The sequence below is a fragment of the Apteryx rowi genome, unplaced genomic scaffold (genome assembly GCF_003343035.1).
Source record: "Apteryx rowi isolate R43461 unplaced genomic scaffold, aptRow1 scaffold_135, whole genome shotgun sequence".
Taxonomy (NCBI): Eukaryota; Metazoa; Chordata; class Aves; order Apterygiformes; family Apterygidae; genus Apteryx; species Apteryx rowi.
Window position 1 is genome coordinate 1,665,381 of NW_020447586.1, and position 22,793 is coordinate 1,688,173.

The 22,793-nt window shown below is 40.5% G+C and overlaps 1 protein-coding gene across 2 annotated transcripts in view; it reads left to right on the plus strand.

The window, feature by feature from the left end:
• MARCH3 (membrane associated ring-CH-type finger 3) overlaps positions 1 to 22,793 on the plus strand; it is a 75,964-nt gene that overhangs the window by 20,623 nt on the left and 32,548 nt on the right. Inside the window, exon 2 of one of the 2 annotated variants that reach the window (XM_026056957.1) lies at positions 13,720 to 13,834. The exons of the other annotated variant lie outside the window; for it this stretch is intronic. Coding sequence (XP_025912742.1) covers positions 13,720 to 13,834 — 115 coding nt within the window. The remainder of the gene's footprint in view (positions 1 to 13,719; positions 13,835 to 22,793) is intronic. 2 annotated transcript variants of the gene reach the window in all.

Genomic DNA, 22,793 nt, shown 5'->3' on the forward strand with positions numbered 1-22,793 from the left:
ATGAGCAAAAGTACTTTGGATACCACTATATTCTGATCCAGCCTGGCTAATAGTCGTTCAGCACATATTGTTAAAGTATATGGCTGACAACCGGAAAGGAGATGAGAATACCATTTGTAAGGGGTTCTGAATTGTTTACAGAAACAAGAATAACGCTTACAAATCCTAGGTGTTAGAATTGAGGTTTAAAGACAAATTAGCAGTAGCATGCATGTGCTGGTGTTTGGTTACCTCTGATTATGGATCTTGCACTGAAAATTTGTAGTAGATCTATAAAGAGCCAAAGCCGGAGTAATTAGCCTTGCACCATACACAGAAGTAAAAATAATTCTGTGCTCGTATTGACTATTCTGGCTCAGTAGTAGGAATGGAGCCATTTTATTACATTGACAGGTGTTAGATGAGGGACCAATACTCTTCCTTTATGCTTGGTAAACAGTTTTTCTAGAACTGTTAATGTTTTCACAGGAAGTAAAGTATATGGCTTCTCTGGATTTCACATGGCATGAATAGAGCGCCATGGGCACAAGCTGTAAGTCAGTTCTGAATGGTAGTACACTGAAAAGTCTTAGGGGAGTTATGTTAGCTTGGTGTATTAAGCATGCACTGTGCTAGACACATTTGTCACTCTGGGGAATGTATTTAACAAGGAACATAAGACAGTGCTAATGAATATGAGGGAAAGAAGCAATAATGGAAGTAGCTGTCAGCTGTTAATTTTTGTTATTTAAGAAAGACAAGTTTATACTATACTAAAGATTTTAAAAGTGTTACACAATAATATAGGAGTGTTTAAAACTGTATGCGAGGATGCTGTGCTAGTGCCGACAGCATTTTCATGCCAACAGTATTTTTTCTTCCCCTGTGTGCATTACATTTTATGGTTTGGTTCACTTTATCAGTGCTACTGGCAGCTCTCCAAGTCCTGCACTCCATCCAAAAGAAGCAGCCAAAGTGAAGCTGTGCCAAACCACAACTAATGCAGTGTTGGTTCATTCAGTGTGGGTTTGTGTTGTTTTTCATTTTGTTTTGTTTTTTGTTGTTTTTTTTTTCTACAGGTAGTATTTACAGTATTTAGCAAGCAGTCATTTACTGACATTCACAGTAGTGGTTGAGTTTCTCAGTATATATGTTGAAATAAAAAAAACAATTATAAAAAAAACACAGGAAGGGCCTACAGCAAAGCCTTGGACCTTAACACTACCTCTGTCTTTGGTGTGATATGAACCTGAATCCATTCTGTGCATTTTGGGTCTATTCTGCTTTTGTAAGGGACAGAAAGTGAGATTTTGGAATTTCTTCTTGACCTGACCTGTTTTAAATGCTCGTTTTTTTGTGTTTGTTAAGGTGGTACCACTTGTAACATTGGGGGTGGTGGAGTGGGGTGCAAATCACTCCCTTGRGCCATATCTTACCTCTCCATGCTACAGCTGCCATCGAAATCAGTAAGATAGGAATGTGGATCAAAGGTAGCATATTGTATATGTCTTAGATATTTTTTATAATAGAGGAAACACTGGCAGGTTTTGTTAGAGTTTGAGAAGCTAATTACAATATTTGTGTATTCACATTTGAGCATTTTGCATCTATAGATTATTCTAAACAAAGTTGTCTGATCTAATTTAAGGAAGGAGGGAAATGTGCTAAAAACAGACACATGGAAGTGGAAAAAAGTCACTCCCAAATAAAGGTATGAGACTTATTTCACAGGCTGCCTGCATCTTGGCAATCATTCTGACAAGTGCAAATGGCAGTATGTTATACCTGCTTTTCACATACATAATTATGCAGAGAAATGTCAACGGTATCTCTAACCCAGTGTTTGTTTATGAAGAAAGTAGCAAAAGGTACATGAATAATTTAAAAGACCACCTCCAGTTTTTCCTCTTTAAACACTGCAAGGTTAAAATTGTAAACTGATGCTAATTTTCTCTCATATTTTCAAATTAAAGGCCTTGGTATCTTAATACCTGTGGTTCAGTTGTTTATTTTTCCCCCCATCTTTTTTTTTTTTTTTTAATGAGTGTGTAACCTTAAATAAAGTACGAAATAACTGATCAAGGCCTACAGCGTTCACTATTTAGTCCTCCAGTCTCTGTTAAGAGAACCCTAATGCCTCATCTTTTTATGCCCTTTGTAAGCTAGTTTGTCTTAAATCTGGTAATGCTGTGATATTGCTGCATGCTAAGAAGAGGATTATAGGTGAAGTGAAGCCAAGCCTGGAAGACTAACCTTTTTCAGAAGGGGTAGCTGCAACCAGCTGATTTAGAGTTGCTGAGCACCCCTATTCCTCACTGGCTCTGTTTCAAGTTGCCCATTCCTTTTTCAGTGATTAAGTGCAGAAAGCTCACAAAAGCTAGGTTGATTCAGTGCCCCTCTGTACCCTACTAACAGAAGATTAAAAAAAATACAAACAAAAAAACGAACAAAAAAACCCACATCCAACCAACACATCACTGGGTGATGGGGCGGGTTTCTCCAAGGTAATGCAGGCAAAAGCAGATCCTAGCATTGTAACAAAACGCAGTTTTCTAGGGCCTTTCTGCACGCTGGCCCCCCCACCTAACCCTCTTTATTGAACTACACAACAGTAACGGGCAAGAAGTGCCGCAGAATTTGAACAGCCTGACTTTAAGGCAGGGAGCAGAGGCTGTCGGAGGCATTCGGGAGCGTAGCAAGAACACAGTGAAACAGAAAAAGGTAGAAGAGATAACTGAAGTTCAAGTAAAGCAAGACTTTTGTTTGATACCAAACTCCAGATGCGTGCAAAGGTTCAGACCAAATTTCCTTTGTCTTGCTGCCTGAGATGTTGACTGCATTTTGGCTGGACATGTGTATCCTCTATGAAAATATATATAAATATATATATATATATCTTTAAACCTTGTGCAAAAATACTTTAAGCTAGATTTACAGGATGACGCAGTGTATTGAAAAAACAGAATTGTGCAACAGAAATGAGAATATATTTGAATTCCCATGACATCCTGGTCCTCACACTTAAAAAAAGAAAAAAAAAAGAGAGGGGGAATTCAGAACTATAACTTGGCAGGAGATAGCTGCAGATTTTCAATACATTCTAACAAAGAAAGTTCTTCCTACACACAGACAGAGTGTTAAAAGAGAAGCAAGGAAGTGTTTTGTGTCTCCTCATCTTCTTCTCACGCTTAAAAACAATCTGAAAGGGTTTTTATTAAATGTCTGGGGTGGGGATGTGTTATTTGTTTTCAATTTCCTCTTGTATTACTTGTTCTCAGCGGAGGATTCATTGAAATGGTCATAAGTTGGAATAAGAGTTCAGTCAGCCTCTGCTTGGAAGAGCAGGGAACAGTCTTTCACAAAGCTCTCTGTGCACATTATTTTTTATTAAAGGCTAGTTAGATTTAAAATGTCCAAAGCCAGTGTTTTAAGTTCTTTTCCCCTCCTATTTGCTTGGGTTTCATCTTCAAAATGTTATAGTCAAAGTAATTTTTTTGTTCTCTGAGGATTCCTGATTCAGAAACAGAAAAGTCAAATGTCTAATTTTTTTTTTTCCCCTAAAAGCAGAGAAGTACTTTCACAGTGATACTGCTAGGTCTTTCTATGTGAAAAGAGAGACCAAGTGCATCAACACATTTTCTTCTCATTTATGCATCTTTTTTATGGGCTGAGATCCATACTGGCAGCCTTCCATGTCAGCCTTAAGTCATGGGTAATTTCAGTCTTGCCTTAACTCTGTTTTCCCTGGAAACATTAACATTTTTCATTATTGTAATGAGGGGCAAAAATTTTCAGTTGTTTGTTAGAACCTTTCTAACATTTACATGTAGATTTTAGGAAGAAGAAAAAGACAACTGTACAAATGCAGAAAGATTTATCAGAATATTTTCTCTGCTGGCAAAGACCACCTGTCACACGGGATGAGGTTGAGCAGCTCTACCTCTCTGCGCCTTGGACAGCTCCAGGGCCACTAGCCCAGCTCACACCATCCCTAAACCTCTGCCCAATATTAACTACATGAGTGTAAGGATTTACAGGTGTGGTGTGTTAAAAACACGACAGCAGCGGTGCGGCTGACAAGTCAGTCTTCTCCTGCCTGTCCCTCCAGCTAAATCGTGTCCTGCTCTAACACAGCCAGTGTGAAGCTCCTGTTAAGCTGAAATAAGCTTGGCAGAAGTGGCGAGCTGCTGGTTGTTTTTAATCAATCATTCACCAGGGAAAATGATTAAAACTAGCCTAGGGAAAGGCAGCGTGGTGGAGACCCGTCCTCCCCCTCCTGCAGTGACCGGAAGATTATGTGATGGAAAAGGGATGTGGGGGGAGAGAAAAAAATGGTCTGTGTTGTGATAGTCAGATTAGGATGTGGGAGGTTTAATTTTTTCCTTAGAAACTTCCTAACTAGGAGCTTCTGGGAAAGAATCTTGAAAAAATCCATGGATACAGCTTAGGTTCAAAACCTAGTATCTTGCTCTTTTTTCCCTGAACTAGATGGTGGGAAAGAGGCTTAGCTTTACATATGTTTGCATACATCTGTTTTTTCATAGCCAAATTGGTTGAACTCTGACTCTAAGATGCCAGAGCTCTTCTGTGTACCGCATGTATGGAAAGTGGGAGGAGGGAACTGTTGGTTGTCAGTAACGGGGGAAGAAAAACCCTTACAAAACAGAATTGCAGCACACAGAGGCAAAGTTTACACTTGAGAGGGGAAGGAACTGGGAAAAGAAAGAGAGGCCACAAAAATAAAGTAGAGAAAAGGGAAAACATGAAGTCCAGTGAATTTAACTGGGGAAGAAAGTCACTCAAAAAAGGGGGGGGGGGGAAATAGGAGCAAAGAATGCCAAGGGGATAGAGTAAGTTGCACATCTAAATTAAACAGAAAGCTGATTTACACGGTGTTGTTCAACACGCTACAAATAAGCCTATAAACTTCAAATTCTTTAAAGGATTTTTGTCCTTTAAACTAAGAGCAGGGAAGATTTTAACAGGAATGGCAGCAGAGGTGATGATCTTTCACACGCTTACTTCCCAGGCTCATAGGAACTAGAGTCACAAGTCCTTCGTCACTCACTAGTCCCGAGTATTGTTTTATTATTACTGCTCTGGGTCATTTTTAAGGACCTTCCCCTTCTGTGTGCTGTACAGGGATGTGCAAGTACGACAGTGCTCAGTGTCAGAGCGCTTTCCACCGAAAGAGAGGAAGCTTCCTCACTTCATTTTGCTCATCTGCTGGGTAGGGATGTTGCACAGGGCGGCTACTTTTCACTGCCCCTTTGAATTAGGTGTTGGCCTTCACCAAGTGCTGGCCTATCAAAATCAAGGGACAAAACATTGCACGTGCTCAGTATGTTGAAAAGAACAAAAATTTTACTTCGTGTCTGGAATTTTTCTCTCCTCAAAGAAGTGAAAGGCAAAAAAAAAGAAAACAAACTGATAAGAATTCCAATTTGTCTCCAGGTATAATTTTTACAAGCATGTATCACAACTTTTCATCTGAACTTTTATTTATTTTTTTTAAATAACCACCTCGAAGTAAGCCATTACTGCTTGCTATTCAATAGCTTTTGCATTACCTAATCATTTTCTACCCTGCAACACTAAGATGCTGTACCTGTGGTAGTCCTCAGGGTAAATTATAGCAAGTAAAAGTTGCTGTCCAAATTAAAAACAACATTAACAACCTGTTTTGAAAAATGTCTCTTTGGCTATCAGTAGGTATGACTCACTGCCTTGTAAATGTGTTTGTTGCAAAGTGACCTGGCAAAATGAGTTATTTTGGTTGAATTCCCATCTTTCCCACCATTATTGCTTCAATAAGGTGAAGATGGACAGGAAAGAGGATTCTCAGCGAGCTGCCAGTTCTGCCTTGTGATTTAAGACAGATCTACACACACAGCACTGCCTGCATGTGTAAATCTATGAAAACAATTAAAATCAAGATTTTAACAGCCAAAGATACGTACATTTCCCAGTGCTTCCAGGATACGGTCACAATGCATGAGATAAAACCCAGCAGACATTCATTCAGTTGCAGGAAAATACACTTCTGAGTATCTCAATCCTGCAGCTGTCTGTACTTTATGTGCGTTACCACCATGTGCACTGGCTCACTGGCTAGATTATAAGGAAGATGGGAGATGAGAGAGTGAATGAAGCCAGCAGTCCCAAAGCATAACTTTCGACTCTAATTTATCTGCTAGCGAAACTTATGCTGAGAAGCATGTATAGTAGATGGGCTCTGTACAACAGTGGAGTCTCCGTTTCCTGGAACATGTCTTCTATGGCCTCAGTTAAAAGAAAATTAAAGGTTTGGGGGTTCCAAAAAAGATTATGTAAACCTTTGAATATTAAACTTCCTTCAAAAGTCGGTAATTTGTAGCTGTCATGCAGTCACCTGTGCAATAGAGTCCTTAGCATGACAGATCACCTCACTCGTGACTGGATACACTCTAAGTGGTAATAATAGGCTCCAAAACGTGCTGTGAGGCTTTGGGGGTGAACTGAGGCAGGGGAGGAATTGTGAAGAGGCTGAGAAAGCAGAGAGGACCTGCTTTAATCTGTTGTTCAAACTGGATAATGTGACTTGTTTTGTCAGGATGAAGTGCCACGAGCAGTTGTGGTGTAATATTTTGGCTATGGTTTGATATTTAATGGCACTAGAAAATACCTGACTGTGAATGGGGCACTATTTTTTCTTCTTCTTTTCCCTCCTCCTTCATAGGAAAGAAGATAACCAAATATTACAGATTGTGCCATAAGAGATGCACTTACCCTCTGGGATGGATAATGCTGCAATTGCCTTTTGCCTTTTCATAGCCCTCTTTCTGGCCATGCAGTTTTCTTAATGGATGTCACACATCTAACCCTTTCAGCTGAAAGAAAAATTGCAGCCTTAATGACTAGCAAGGAGCTAGAGCTTTGCGTGCACAAGCAGGGCCTTAAGAATATAGTGGGAGGCAAATATAAATGCTCAGATGATTGTGGCTCTGCTAAGAGGGTGAGAAATCTGTAGAGATGAGAGAGGATAACAAAATCTTAAGTGTTTAATAAAATAACACAAGGTTACAGTTAACTTCTGCTTCCTCTACCATATATGTGGGTACAGCACAGAGATCTTCAGTTTATCAAATTTTTTTTAATACTAACACAAGCCAGATATCCATACAGAGCGTAAAACTGCTCCCAGCTGGAGGAACATACTCAATTGTTTCATCAGTTCTGTCCTTTCTGGAGTTTATTGCAACTGAACTCATTGAGCTGTTAGTTGAGACATCTGCGTGCTAGAGCTGGTAGAAAAATTTCTGTAGTAATATGCTTTTTCAAAAACCCGAGTTATTTGGAAGGGTAATGCAGCTCATGAAGAATTATTTTTTCTGCATTTGAAAACCTTTGCAGGAACAAGTTTACAGGCCGTACAGTTTGTGTGCACAATTAGTCATTGCAGAAGTTTCACAGGTATATTTTCCTCAAGATTTTAATGTACTTAATTTATAAAACAGCATGGAAAAAGTTCCAAAAAATAAGAAAAATTATCAGGAAAGCAAATGTTTGTTTTTGAACTGCTAACATCCAGAGGTGCTCAGGGCACTAGAGCATAAGAGTTGTCTGTCTTCCTTTGGTCCAGTTGCGATTTAGAGGAAAAGAAAAAGAATAAAGCCAGGGTGATGCTTGCCTCTTGGTTTTACTTTACATACATTACTTTTCAGATATGAAGTATGTGACTGTGGTTTGGGGAGCAAAGGATTTCAATCTACAGTATTTGTTCTTTTAAAAAAAACTTTAACATATTCAAGAAAATGGGTTATATAAGATCTTCCAAGACAGCTGGGAGAGGAAGGGAAGCTGTTTCTGAAAGTGGGAAGTGCTCTTTTTTTAGGCATACTAAGCTTTGAAATCTCCATGCAAAGTTTTCATGCCAGTATTGTCAAGATTTTGTGGAAATAAATGTAGTAGCTTTGTAGGAGAGGAATGGTGGTTTCCGATAGCTGTGGCATTTGAAATTTCAGAGTTGAAGACCAGACAGAGAAATGACAATGATGTATAAACCTGTACAAGTTTGACTAGATATCATCTAAAAATTGTCTGTGTTTTGCTAGAGTAAAATTTCTGTTAAAGCACATCAGCTCATGCAGTCTGTATAACTGCAGAGGTAAAATTTCTTAAATGATCAGAATTCAGGAGGGCAGAGAGGGTAACAGCCTCATCATGCTGAATTGTTAGTTCAGAGTCTCTAGAGTTATATAGGCTCTCCTCTTCATTATATTTAATAAGGGCAAGAAACTTTTCCCCTGTAGGTGTGAATGCCAATTTTATTACTAGGCTTCTCAAGATACATTTTTCAGTTTTGAGGTGTCCTTCGTAATATGATATTTAGTAGCCATCTCATCTGCTCAGAAGTATAAAGAGCTCCCACTTTAGTACATTACTTAAACTTATGCGAAAGGACTGGAGAAGACACATGCCCAAAATCTCAGACAGACAAGAGCGTTAGATCCTCTCTGGTAGGAAGTGGTGCATCTAGATAGGAGAGGATAATCGTGTATCCCTGCATCATGTATTTGATTTCTGTATGGTGAGTACTCACTTACATGTTCACAGCATAAACGGGAACCCTGTATTTGGCCCTATAATAATCTGGAGGGAACAGCACTTTGGGAATGCCAGGTTATACAAAACTAAATGAAGGAAATCAGTTTTGTGCAGCGCCAGTATAGGCACATGGCGGTATGCCCTGGTGCGGACACATGGGCACAAACTCAATGCTGCTGCAGCCGTTTGAGCTTGTCAGAGAAGTCCACTGTATCCATATTGAATTGGGTTTTGTTAAATAAATAAATGTTATTTATACTGAACTGCACAAAGCTTTGTGCGAGCATTTGGAATTCAGCTAGCAACAGAAAGAGCCCCCAAAATGCTGTCCTCGTCCACACACGAGTCTCAAGGAGCTTAGTTGCAGTTGGCAAACAAAACCTCTCTGTAATTCTGTGGAAAACGCAAAGCAAATCGTCTTTGGATTTTACTACCGCGAGTTCAGAGAAGCTGTTTAGGAAGTATGGAAGAGTTTAAATAAGTAAATGAATTACAAGTATTTGGCACTTTCTTTTGTATTATGCAACTGGACGCACACTTCTGCTTCTGCAGTGTTGAGTCAGGATGTTCCAGTAAAGCAGGATGCATTCATAAAGAGAGATACTAATTCGGATTAAATCATCTTTCTGTCCTTTTAAACAAACTGTGGCCAAGAAACAGTACTGTTCATAGTTTCCAAATGCTTTTCTGATACTACATTACAATTTCTAAACAAAAAACAGGTATTGGGTATATCAGCCTTTCTTGCATTAAAAATTTAAACTCCAATACAAAAAGAGTAGCCAGCTGATCAGAAAAAAAAAAATCTCCAGTTACTTGTTTAAATATTTAGTCACTTAGAAGGGTTAGGTTTACCCACCACAAGTCTGTTCTTCCACCTGCTATTCTAAGGATAAGTTAAACTGTAACATGACATCATTGATTCCCAAGGCCTTGAAATCTTGTATCTGTTTTACTGATCCATTTCTTTCCTCGATTCATTCATCAGAGCTCCCTTATCAGTCTGTAACTTTGTAAAATGAATGCCAGAGTGATGTGCCAGTTTTTTTCCTTCTGGGAATATTCTGGAGCAAAGGGCAGGGAATTAATCCTCTCAGAGTTTGGTTTTCATTTAAGTACCTGCAGAAGATCACACCATAAAGCCAGTGGAAGAAATAGTTTTTCCCAACTATGTCAGCAAATGCCAGCATGTTAAACTAAAGGAGACTTCTCTTTTGGATCCAAGAGATCCAGTCCTCATTTAAAAGTTTGAGATGATGGAGACGAATAAAACCCCTTGATAATAATCCAGTGGTAGTCCTTGCTCCTTAAAATGCTTCTCATTTTGAGTTTGAATATTTTCTATCATCTTTAACTTGCAGCCAAAACATCTTGCAGTATCCTCATCTGATCTGCTAAAGAACCCCTCTCTGCAGGAGGTAGGAAACAATTTTTCCCCTCTACCTCTTTACCACCCCAAACAAGACTCAGAGGCAAAAGCAAGTCTCACTGGGAGGAAGTTCTTCAGCTGCTTCTCTAGTAATGCAACCTACCTTGTCCTCAGCATTTTTTTTTCCCCGACAACATCTAACCAAACAAACTCAGAAGTTCCTCAAAGAATAACAAGAATAACAGGGTCTCCAGTGCCAACAGGACGCAGGCCACCAGGTGCACAAAGTGGCTGCTTCTGTTTTAAGCTCACAGAGATGCAAGGGGGTTGATTTTTTAAGAGCTTTTAACCAAGCAATTGCACCAGCCTCCCCAAGAGCAGAGCACTGCTGTTACTCCCCATTTCTGACAGTTGCCCACTTGCATTGATCTCGGTCTATGGATTTAAGGGCCTAACTTTGAAACAGGTGGCCTGCACGCTTAGTAACTGAACAGCTAGGACAGCATCACAGACACACCTCTACCTAACTTTTTTTGGGCTGTGTCAGCCTTCTTAGAAGCCCTGTGATTAGTTACTGTGAGCATCAGGGGAACACGCACAGTTCTTCATTTGTGCGGAAGTGCAGCTGAAGCAACAAGTTCCTTTTCATTATCAAACACTCCTACCCTGGCATAGTGAGGACTCCCTTCCTGCCTGTGCGCAAGGAGCCAGCACGGTCACTGCCAGCATGGCCTGGGAGGAGGAAACGCGCTCTCTCTGGTGCTTGAGCCCCTACATCCCTTTGAACCATCCTGAGCAACACTCTCCATTGCAACCCCAGTGCCCATTGGGAAAGCAAAGGCCAAATTAACCATGCATGCCTGAGACTTCGCCTGGGACTAACCACTTATATCACAAATTTATCCTTCATCAGTATTAAGTAGCTACTAAAACTAAATATTTCTTTTACTGAAGATTCCAGAAACATTAAGGTTATTATATTACAAACCATTACAGCACCACCTGATGTCTCCACATAGAAAGGTCTCAGATATCACTTCTTGCTTCACCTGGTCTCCTTCCCCAAGGGGCTTCATCCTCCAGCAAGAAGGGAGGAGAGGAGCACTCCCAGCTCACTGGAATAACAAATGTCCTCTGGAGACCCCAGCAGCAGAACACCCACCCTGCAGAAAGGAAGTCAAGGCAGCAAGCATCTCCTTTAGGTGCTTTTCAGCACAGAGGCCCAAGCCCCACCTTTGCATTCCCGGCTTTCCAGGTGCTTCTTGGTTACTTCACTGATCAAATGCATTTGTGCTCTGCACCTCAGCGATCCCTGAAGCACCTGTCCCTCTGTTGCGCAAATGCCACTGACACAGCTGCAAAGCCAGAAGAGCACAAAGCTAAATTTGACTGTTTTTTTTTTTGTAAGATCAACTAGATAGTTAGCTAAATTGTGTTGCTACAAGTCCTTGTCCCAYTCTGGAGCTGTGGCAGCTAATCTGTAGTTTGGCTGCAGCATAACTTTAATTTTGCTATTCTCTGACCTAACAGAAACTGCTAAAAAACATACTCTGTCTGCCTCGAGCCTGATATGTGCAGTTTGTGGCTGACTTGGAGTTTCCAAATATTCCTAAACTTTCAGGTAGTGAAAGTAAAAGTACCCATCAAATATTTGTCGACACAGAATAGCTGAATATCAAGGGCAGCTACAGACAGAAATAGCATGCTATTAATTTAGTCAACTGGCTCAAAGGAACTAAGTTTATCTGGTATAAATTCTATTTTTTAGGATTATTAGCATTTCTCATTAGCTTAGTAAACTGGGTTTCTAAGCCTATTCTGCAGGTATCCAGAGTCTCTGATCATGCCAAGAGGCTACGGACACACAGACACGGCCCCATTAGAAGCAGTAGGATGATGGTGACCAATGTATTGAGGCCTGCTTATCAGCAGGGAAATGTTGGCTGAACTGAAAGTTGTACCAAATCTCTCTTTAAAGTAAGCAGGGCCAGAGTTTAATTGTAGATGCCCAATCAGAGCTGATGTTTTCCAGCTACTCCAATAAAATGGAAGATGTGATGAAAATTTTAGGAAAAAAGAGATGTAGCACAGGAAGGACCAGTGTGACTGAGGTAGCCTCTCAGCGGTTGGAGCTAATGGAGAACATTTAAGAGTCCATCACCTTAATTACAGAGCCAAGTGAGCAAATGGGTTTGCTAGGAGCGAGCAAGAGCCAAAGTTAACGTTTCAAACATTCAGGATGGCAGGTGTGTGGAAGAGTAACGCCAGGGTTTGATGGCCATGCTTCTTAAATTAGGCAGGGAAATGACTGGCAGCCTCCTGCCCTGGTGCCCAGCACATCCCTACAGGGATGAAAGCGCTGAGGGCTCCTGCAGAGAAAGAGGAGGATCCTGGGGAAATAGCTAGACTTTGTTGAGTTGGTCACCAGAAAAGGAAGGTTTTATTTGTTCCCTTCTTCTGCTTATGTTACCGCATTGGATTTGTGCCTAACTAAACCCTCTCCTGCTGAGCATGCCTCAGTGTCTGCTGCTATCCTTTGTTCCTATCACGCAGTTCACAAAAATCTGGGGTTTTCCCAGTCTGGAGTTTTAAAAAAGCTGTCTTTCTTTGTTTTCAGGTGTTATTTGCCTCACGCTGCTCTCGGGCCAGGTCAACAGCCTGTCACAGGGCCAAGCTGCCAGGCTCCTCTCAATTGCAATGAGCTTTGGAAACAAGCCAGGCTGTTGTTCTGTATTATATTTTATTGTATGGTGTCTTGGGATGCAATTATTTAAAAATCTAAAGTCTGAAATTAAAAATAGCATTCTTTTTGTTAACTTCAGCCCTTGTGGAGAGTAGATAAGTACTTACATATGTAATCAGGTCCAATACTGTTCCTGAGAAATACATACATCTGTTTTTTAAAGAAGAGGATAAAATAAAGGAAAATAAAATAAAAAATCTGTGCTTGGCAAAAGGACTGAAACAATGGATTACACCAGATATCAATTAAAGAATATAATACTAGCAGAAACAGTATTGAAACTAGTCCCCCACAACACCATAGCAAGCATTCAGGGAGAAAGAGACCAAAAATCATACATATGGACAACCCCCTGCCTCTGCCCACAAGCCCGAGCTCAGACTACTTCCACCACTAACAAACACAAAACCTCTCATACAAGATACTGAAAGCCTCCCAAAATGCCCATAGAAAGCAGATTTCTCTCTGAAAATAAATAATCCTTATTAATCAATTAAGCAATAAGTTACAGTGCTTACCAGTGAGGGAAGAAAGCTAAAAGTAGTTTATCAGATATTAAAGGAAAAGCGGTACATGATAACTAAGAATCCAAGTTAAGTTAATTATTTTATCTGCTTTTCAAGCAAGCTCAAAAGTATCCAAACGTGAAATGCTTTATTCTTTCCTAAAACTTGGCATACTGAGATTCCAGGAAAGTACTCCAAAACTAGAGCCAAAATGAGTGAATTGGTAACTTGATGTAACAGTCCCATCTCTGGCTCTCTAAACGTTCCTGGGTTTTCCAGGAGAGCCTGTCTTCTCAAAAATTTGCATGAAAGTAGCCATCATGTTGCCAAAAGTCCTAGTTCTGCATCATGCCTTCCTTGCAGTTTAACTGTAAGTGCTTCTAAAAAGTGGTGAAAATGAAGCATAAATAAGCGCTATTTGGCATGAGAAAAATGCCTGTCTTTCTTCCTCTGTTATCCTTTTAATTTAAATACAAAAGTTAATTTCCACCAGCTAGGTTGTAACAGAAACAAATGTTCCTGTATTGTAAAAACAGGTTCAGAGGGTCTGTGTGAAAATCCCATTGACCGTAGCGGAAGTCCTGTCTCAAGGTCAGTGCGCACGACAGCACTATGAACAGTGGGATAATGCACGCGTGCTACTTGGACGAAGTATGCTGATCCTAAAACTCACCTATTAAATGGGTAAAAGACTGTAATCAGTTTGGACTCAAACATGAGGTTTTATGGGAGGGAACCAGCCTTTTCCTCTGTAAATGCTGCTCCATGGTTACATGGCAGAAAAACTACTTTACAAGTGTCCAAAATGCCCGCTCAGGCTAACTTAGAATCAAGCTCTTTCATGGCAATATCATTAGAAGAAAAGCTGTATGGAAAATTATAAGTTTCATGGATCTGGGATTTGATTCTTTAATAATAATAATGAATAATCAGCAGCTCACCGAACTGAGGATTTTATTATCAGCAGTGTCTGTTCTTTGTGGATGAAAAGCAGAATTGGTAATAGTTGCCATTCAGTTTTATTTAATAGAGTTGTGAGCTTTTTGGTAGCAGAAGGCAGTAAATGAACAATCTTGTTAACATGACCTGTTCTAATTTGTTGGTTGTCATTGCAACACTGCTCCGCCAAGGACAAAATAAYAGAAAATAACTTAGGATAATGTAGTCTATAAATTACATTCACCTGAAGAGTTAGTATATTCCTGTTCTGAACAGGAAAGAAAAATGAATGTTAATTAACTGGCTGGAGGACATTTATTTTAAAGGAAGAAACTAGCAAGAGAAAATAATGTTATTAAAAGAAAACTGAAGTATCATCTGGTTTTAATTATTGAACAGTTTTTAGTGGTGATTAATCATTGCTGACATTACCATACAGGAAGCAAGACAAAATATTTAGTCTAACACTTTCTAAAAAAATCTGAAAATGCTTAGGTCACTTCATCTTAGGTCCTTTTTCTTGATAGTTTGCAGATCTTTACAGAGCTTTATCTTGCATATCAACATTGCTAGCGAAATTAGAAACTCTCACCACTCACATACACAACAAGAATCAGCATGATATTATCCTGGCATTACATAGTATCCTCTTGCTTAACTTTCCACGATCACATTTGTTTTCCAAAATAATGCACTKATTGATTCATATAATGATATTTCAGGCTATGGCATGTTCCCATGTCAATTCCCGCAGCTCCTGCAAGGAGTTTCGCACCGCTCATCCTGTGAAATTACCAGCTGCATAACATTGCGCTATTTCTGCTCCAGACCCCATGACTTTCAAACCCGCAAAGCCTTTTCAGGGTAATCAGGTGAATGCTTTCGTAGGATAACACAGACTTCTGGCTGCTGCTTTCGTCAGTATTTTTTCCTGGGTTCGTGTACTTGGCCTAAGCTGTGGAAACCGAGTGAGCATCCTTTTTTTTCCCTTTTTTTTTTGGTAAGACAGCATGATTCTGGGTTGATTTGTTACACAAAACTTCTGAATTTTGAGAACCAAATATCCTTGTCTAACTATCGTGGCTACATGCAGAAGCATAGTGGCTTGGGTAGGGCACGCTGGCTCACATGGGGTCTTTTATTTGATTTTACTTACTATTTTTATGTTGATTGTTCTGTGGGAGAAGTGGACACAAGTCATGCCCTGGGGCAATCCCTGCAAGATTGATGGTTGCCAGAGTGTAGGAAAATAGTCAAAGCCATAAAATAAATCTGCACAGGTCATGCTGGTTGCTAGAAGACCTTAATAAGCTTCTGCTAGAGTGTCGCATGTCTTTTAAGAGGAGCAGTTTAAGGAAGGAGAAGCAGCTCTTTCCTTCCCGATGGCAGAGATGGCCACTGGTGTCACTTGGCCCAGCTTTCAAGTTCATGACCTTAGAAATGAGCAGGCACAAACTCCTCTTTGGGAGTGGGTAGAAGAGCTCCTTTAGACATAGCTGACCATTGCTTTTGTCAATAGTCTGTTATATTTTTAATAGTCTGCCGCACAACTGTGGTGAGACTGGGCACATATTAAAAACTTAACACATAAAAATTGTAAATGTGGTTTCTGCATAGAAGTGCCTATGATGAAAAAAACAAGCAAGAGAGGGAGAGACTGGTTTCTGGCTTAGCAATGACACTCATGATGAATATGCAAGCCTCACACAAGGTGAGCCGAAGGATGCAGACAATTGGTGTAAGACTTTTATTGACTGTGATATTTATTAGGATGAGATAGTAAACACAAATGAATAACTGCTGTTATGAAATTAGTACAGACCGGGCAGTAGGAAGTGTTTTGATTTTGGTACTTTTTAAAAAGCTAATATAGAACAAAAGTACCATATCCCCTGTAATGGGATTATATCCTACATTTTAATCTTTATCTAATGATCAGGATGTAGTACCATGCAGTAACTCACTCTTCATTGGGGCTGTCTTCCTCATTCCTGTTACTTTTATCTCGTCCCTCTGCAGGGGCAAAATTAAGAACTAATGCTCCTGACACTGGGGAGCCAAACATCCCCATGGGCAGTGGTGCAGAAACTTCTAGGGAGAGCAGCTGCTGGGGATAGGGTTTGAGGACAGTCAAGACCATGGTGCAACAGCAGTGGTAGATGCAGTTGTGTAGCCTTCCTTGTGATTTTTTTGTGGACATCCAACCAGCACCTTGCAATAGGATTCATATAGATCAATGTGTGATTGAGATTTTGCACCTGACAAATGCTTTAAAATTGTACACTCCAACACGGTGACTGTCGCTCTGGGATGGTCAGTGTGTGATGCCTACCTGTAGCTTGGTTTTCCTTGATGATGATGAGGCAAACATGCTGCACTTCTTCCATTAAACTGCCATCAGTGAAGTGAAGGAAGAAGAAATAATCCAAGATGTTTGGATTTCAGTTGAAATGTAAGAGACCTTCCTTTTCTTATGCCACAAAACTGAGCTCCAGTATGCCCATTCTAAATCTGGTTGACCAGTGCCTTATCTCAGAAAAGACAATGGCATGAGGTGAGGACATGGCCACAGTAGTCTGTAATGTTTTCCTATCTATATGGCTCTTCCTATTAGTGTGTGAGCCCCTGGAGAAGGTTGCATTGCCTCAGCTTCATTTTGAGGCCTTTTTGAAGCTTTGTCCCCTTTTTCTTAGGCAGAGAAAATGGCCCCCAGCTGAAGTTGAATAATATTGATCACATAAGTCAAGGATCTGATCCATCATTTATTAGTATATGTACAATTCTTTGAAAATGCAAACTGCAGTGTATCTCCTGCATATTCCTGCTCTTCTGTAATACTGCAGGAGTAGCTCCAGTTGACTGGTGGAGATTTTGTTGGTGGACTTCAGCAGTTGATTTTTGCCAAGGGTGGAGTGAAAAAAAAACCAGAAGCAGCTTGTTTTGCAGTTGTCACATTAGAATAGTCAAGGGCAGTCTTGTTTCCCCCATGGCCAGATGCTTTACGAGCCCCAGTGGGCTGAAGACTGGAAGATTAGTCTTGTCCTAAGTAGCTTAGGGTTGAGATAATTGGTTTTCTGAAGGGTTTTAAAAAAAGAAATCATAACTGTGACACAAGGTCAGTGTTAGTTGTTTGCTTATCCACTTTAGGCTGTTCATGAAAAGGATCAAATGCGTTTATCTATAAAATGTTTGGAAATAAAAAGCTGTAGCTGTTCACGTTTGTAGCCAGAATTAGTAAAGATACAGGCTGTGTTTAAGCTTCTCAGTATTGACAAAGTCATCATATTATCTTCACACAAGGACAGCATTACAACCTTGTCCTTTGGGCTGTTTGGACCATTAAATTACTCTTTTACATTTGATTCACTTTGAGCTCAAATCTCTGTGGAACAGAATAAAATAACCCCTGTGGACACTCTATTGGAGACCTTATGAACTATTACAGAAATTCTCAGATTGCTTCTTCTTAAGTCGAGCAGCACGAGGGTCTGGCAGGGGCCGATGAAGCTGCTAGTGCCCATCCTCGCTGGGGGAGGCTGTCCTGCGCAAAGYGCTCACCTGGGCAGTGGAAATCAGAAAAATCCAGTGGGCAGCCACAACTCACCTTGGCCAAGGCTAGATTGGGCAGTTGGGCCCTGGACCTTCCAAAGGGAATATCTCCTTGGATCTCCCTGGATATTGGTAGGAGCCATGCTGGGTAGGGATGTGACTTCAGACCTCTGCACAGGCTGCTGCCCTGCACTAAGGAGCCTGGCAGAGTCAGGCTTCTTTGGGAGAGACTTGTGGCCATCACCTAGCATGCTGTTTGTGATATCCCCTTTCTGAAGGATGCGCGAGTAGTAACAGTTTCTAATATTAGAGCTTAAACCACATCTGAGGGATTTTGGAGCTGTCGCGGGAGGAGAATTACTTTGTGTGAATGAGAGTATTAATAAGACAAAGAATAGGTTTTGTCTTCTAAGACCAGCTCCCAAAGATGATCAGATCTTAATCTTACGAAGTTGGAAATTGAATCCTCTGTACATTTTCCCCTTCCAGCAAAATGGTTAGCCACTTTTTCATGACTGCAGAAACTAGCTTCTCTGGCTCATTGCCTGCTTCTCTGCCAAGGTGGAGAGGAAGATGAACGCAGCTGCAAATCTTCCCATTTTGACTTTCCCCCACTGTTGCCTGTAGCCTCTCAGTCCATGCAGCTCAATTGCAAAATAAAGGGATAGTTTCCCATATAGAAGCTTATTTAAAATTTATGCTGCTCTAAAGCCTGAAAGATCAAAGTATTTTCAATAGCACAGGAGGAACTCCTCCATAATAAAGCTCTTAAAGCTGACTTTGTAGCTGTAAGCTGGCTTCATTGCACAGGGACAGTCACTCACTGTGACCACAGGGCTGTCTTCCAGAGGCACAGTAATCCTACTTTTAAGGACACATCTTGCACTGGAAGTAATTGTTGCCTGCAAAGCTAGTGTGGGCTTTCAACTGTGACCGGCAGTTTAGAGTTAATTCATAACTGCTCTTTGACTGCCTGACATTCAAGTGCTGCCCAGATGAACAGGCAGCATTTTACAAGAGCCACAGAAAGTGTAGCAGGGAGAAGAACTGGAGGTATTTCACTTGACATTACTATTGTAATCATACTCCAGTAAGGTTTTAGAAAATAACAGGAAACTCTTACAGTCCTCCAAGAGATTTTATACACACACGTGCTTTTTCCCTCTTCCCCTGCCTCTCTCTTGCTCTTGCTGTCTCTCGTTTTTACAGGTTTTGGATAGGGTTTGATCCAGGTAGTTTGATTTGTATGCTTTGCTCAACTAAATCAAAGTGAAATAATGAAAAATTACAAACTTGAATGACTATGGCTCAAGTTTTGTCACAGGAATTGATGTGTTTAATATGTCTGTGTTTTAAAACCAGACCATACAAGGACATCTTCATCCAAACCAAAAAGATCTCACACATGAGTAGCAGTTGATAGACCGTTACCATTTTTTTGTTCACAGTTGGTTAGGAGCACAAAATATTCAGGAACATAAGCAGGTACATCTTTTTTTCTCCTCAAATGGCAATGATTCAGTTAATGACTTGTAGTTACATAAAAAATTTTAACAGGTCTGGCTACTGTCTGGATTCCTTCACCTCCTCCTGCCTTGGCCTGTTGCACTTGCTTTCTTTGAGCATTAGACTCCTACCAATTTCCTTTAGACAACGCACCAAGCTCCGGTGGGGGCCTGGCTTGTTCAGGATTTTGGGGCTGAGATAGGGAATTTTTCACCTCAGTTTTGCATGTTCAGCTCTGCTTGGCAATTACAAGCTGGTGGCTATATGAAATGAAATGGATAATCTCAGTTTAGTTTCTGGGAACACCTGGTCACAAATACCTATCCACAATTAGTCCAACCACAGCAGTAACCAGGAATGTAATGTGCACGAAGCAGGAACTGGCTGTCAGAAAGGACAGTCTCCCAAACATTGGATGCACGTATGTGTTTTAATTAATGTAAGGACTGGACTGTTCAGCTTTGGAGAAGAGCTGCACCGAGAAGGGGGTTGAACAATACATCAGCTTATTTTTAACTAATTTTTGTCCTGGTTCTGAATCAATGTTTTTCTCTAGGGTTACAAATAATTTGTATGCCTGGAGGATATTAGATAGACAACTAATGTCAACGAGTATGCCAGGTCATTAAGATGTATTTTATAGAATGGTGTGGTATCAGGAATTCATTCTGCATCCACAGCTGTGGAAAGAGATAAACTAGGAGGTAGGAAGGAAGGAGAGTTGTTGGAGGATGTAAGCTTCCTAACAAAAACAGCAGGGATGCTTTTGATGGAAAATTGAACAAATTTAAGAACAAGTATGACTGAGAACAAAGCCCAAATGGGATGGGAAATGTAATTAGCCACTGGCAATGCAGCAGTTTCAAATAGAAGAGACAAGGATTCACAAACTACTATACAGTGATTAGTTTCCCTACCTCAGTATCAATGTTACTGTAAAATGTGTATGGAAAATACGTCAAGAGAAAGAAGCAACCATTTCAAAAATATAGTAGCCAAAGACAAGAGAGGTAAAAACAGTGGACATGGCCCAATCTAAAACAGAAGATGATTGGCCAGTAGTTACCAAACTCGCAAAGTGAAAAATGATCCTTCTGGCAGTAAGGAAAAGTAGGAGACTACCTAATGAGGAAGCTTGTTTCAGTGGTTCCCCATAACAAGGTGTACTTTCTTCCTGACCTGACAGGCTGATAAACCACAGGATGCCATTAAACTGGTAATGAAGTGCTATGCTAAAAATAGCTTGTTTATTTTTTTTCTGGAAAGCCAGAATCAGCTGAATCATCTGTGTAATCAACTTACTCCCTGAGTTTCAGCAATCTCTGCACAGATCCCTGGGACRAGAAGCATCACCTTCTCCCTCTCTGGCTCAGAGCAGAGCTTTGTGCCCATCATGTAATGAAGAAGCAGGTAGAATTGGAAACCGGTTGTTTGACCCTGTTTGTCTGCTAGCCATGTTGGAGTTGTTGTTGCATGTGCTTTAAAAGTTTAAGCCTGAGCATTAATTAAACCAAGGAAAATGCTTTTCATGGAAAGTGTTGTATGCTTGTTTACTCTAAGTGCCATCCAGTTTCATAAAACCTCTATGGAGCCAAATCCTCAAACTTCACATTTCATAGGCAATGTAACTTTATAAGTGGGTCTCAATTAAGAGAGACACAAGGGGAGTATATCAGAACCTGCAGCTAGAACCATAGTTCAGGACATTTTAGGCTTCTATTTTCAGGTTTCGCTGATAATGTCTCTAAATATACTTGACTTCACTGTTACGTGTAGTCACTGGGCCATGGGAGTGACAACAGAAGACAGTCACTGAATATCTTTTAGAAATTTCCATGGTCTTAATATGCGTAGGACTGAGGGAATCCTAGGGCAGGGTCCTGGGGAAAGTAGAAGGGACATAGATCCACACAAGCCTGCTTTGTGGAAGAAAAAATGTAATCCACAAACCAGTTTATATAAATCCATAAACCAGCTTACAGAAGTCCTAGATCCACAACCCGGGGCAGAGTATTCCTTCTTACCTACCTCAGCAGTAAGCAGCAAAAGGCGTCTTGTCCTGCTTGGGAACCATGTAGGAGAAAATTTAATTACTTCTTTTCTAAGAATGGATAATGCTGTGGGGAGTGAAGTAGGTTGGCATTTGTGCTGAAGGCAGAAATGATTTTATCTTAGCTTTTATTCCTTGCTATTCACAGCATCTCCAGAAACCCCAGAATTTTGCAGCCTCTGGGCCTAAACTTTGAGCTCCTTAGTTATCTTGCCCTTTGGCAGCAGATTATCTTTTCTTCATGTAGGTTGGCCTGCAACAGAGCCAATGTGCTCTGCCAAAGTTGTAGTGTTTCCATGCTCTCGGATGCTCTCTGTGCCATTAGTGATGCTTTATGATATGCAAAATGGTGCATGCACACACATTTTGATGAGATATCAGTGAATCTGTAATAAGATACTGCTTTAAAAGGGTAGCTGAAGGAATTTCATAAAGATCGCATCCCAGGACCTAATGGAACTTGGCCTTTTTAAGCAATTTGGCCAGAGTCCCTTCATCATACCCACACATTTAGGATGAGCTCCAGACTAGAGCACGTTGGCAAGCTAATGGCCCACTTCTCTCAAATACTCTTCTCTGTCCCTTCACATATTAGGCTTGACAGGAGTACTTCATCTTAGAGAAGGGGAAAGTTATTGCTTAAATGATAAATATACTTTAAAAGAATTCATATTCAGTGTACTTTGGTTACTGAGAAGGATGAAGAAATGACAGATTAATGTGACTGGATATTTGCTGTGAGTTGGTGAATGTTCCCCTGTGGATACGGTTATGTGTGGATTTCATAAACTCATTCGGACCAAAGGGACATAAGCAAATGTTTCATGATTGTAAAGCAGCGCGTATTCCTGTGAAATGTGAGGTGAAGTCTGACATAAGAGGACTTGAAAGAGTTGTTTCAAGGCCATTCGGAATGGGCAACTAAACTTTTCTCATTTTGTTCTTTAAAATTGTCCCTGACCCAAGTGAATATGATATTTTTCTCAAGGATCTGGTACTTGCCACTGCTGAATGTAGTTTTCTAGACCAGTGAGACCACAGCTGCCACTGCAGCTGTGGACAATAGGTGAAGACCACAGTTGATGTTACCTTGTGAGGTGATATGGAGCCAGAATCTGACTACAAGTGGCTAGCCAGGAATTTCACCAATGGAAAGAGAGCTATGCAGTGGTATAAATGAGGAAACTGTACTGTAAAAGTCTTAATCTAGTCCCCTAAAAAAATAGATAGCAATGGTGAAGCTTAGACAGCAGTTGACTAGACTGCTGAGTTCAAGTGGGACTGGCACAAGCTGAGATGCCACCATCAAACTGTTTCACTATCACAGTCCTGTACCAAGGCAGACGCACAAAGCATCATTGGCACACAATAAAATCTGCACCTGAGGACCAATTTCAATGCAGAAGTCAAAATAACACTGAGAGATTAAAATCTCAACTGAGAGCAGCACATGCTCCAAATTTCCACTGCCTTTACTTCTCATAATATTAAGACTAATGTCTAATCTGCTTCTAATTCTTGTTATTATTTTTGCATTTTGGTATTTCTCTAGGCTTCGGATAAGGA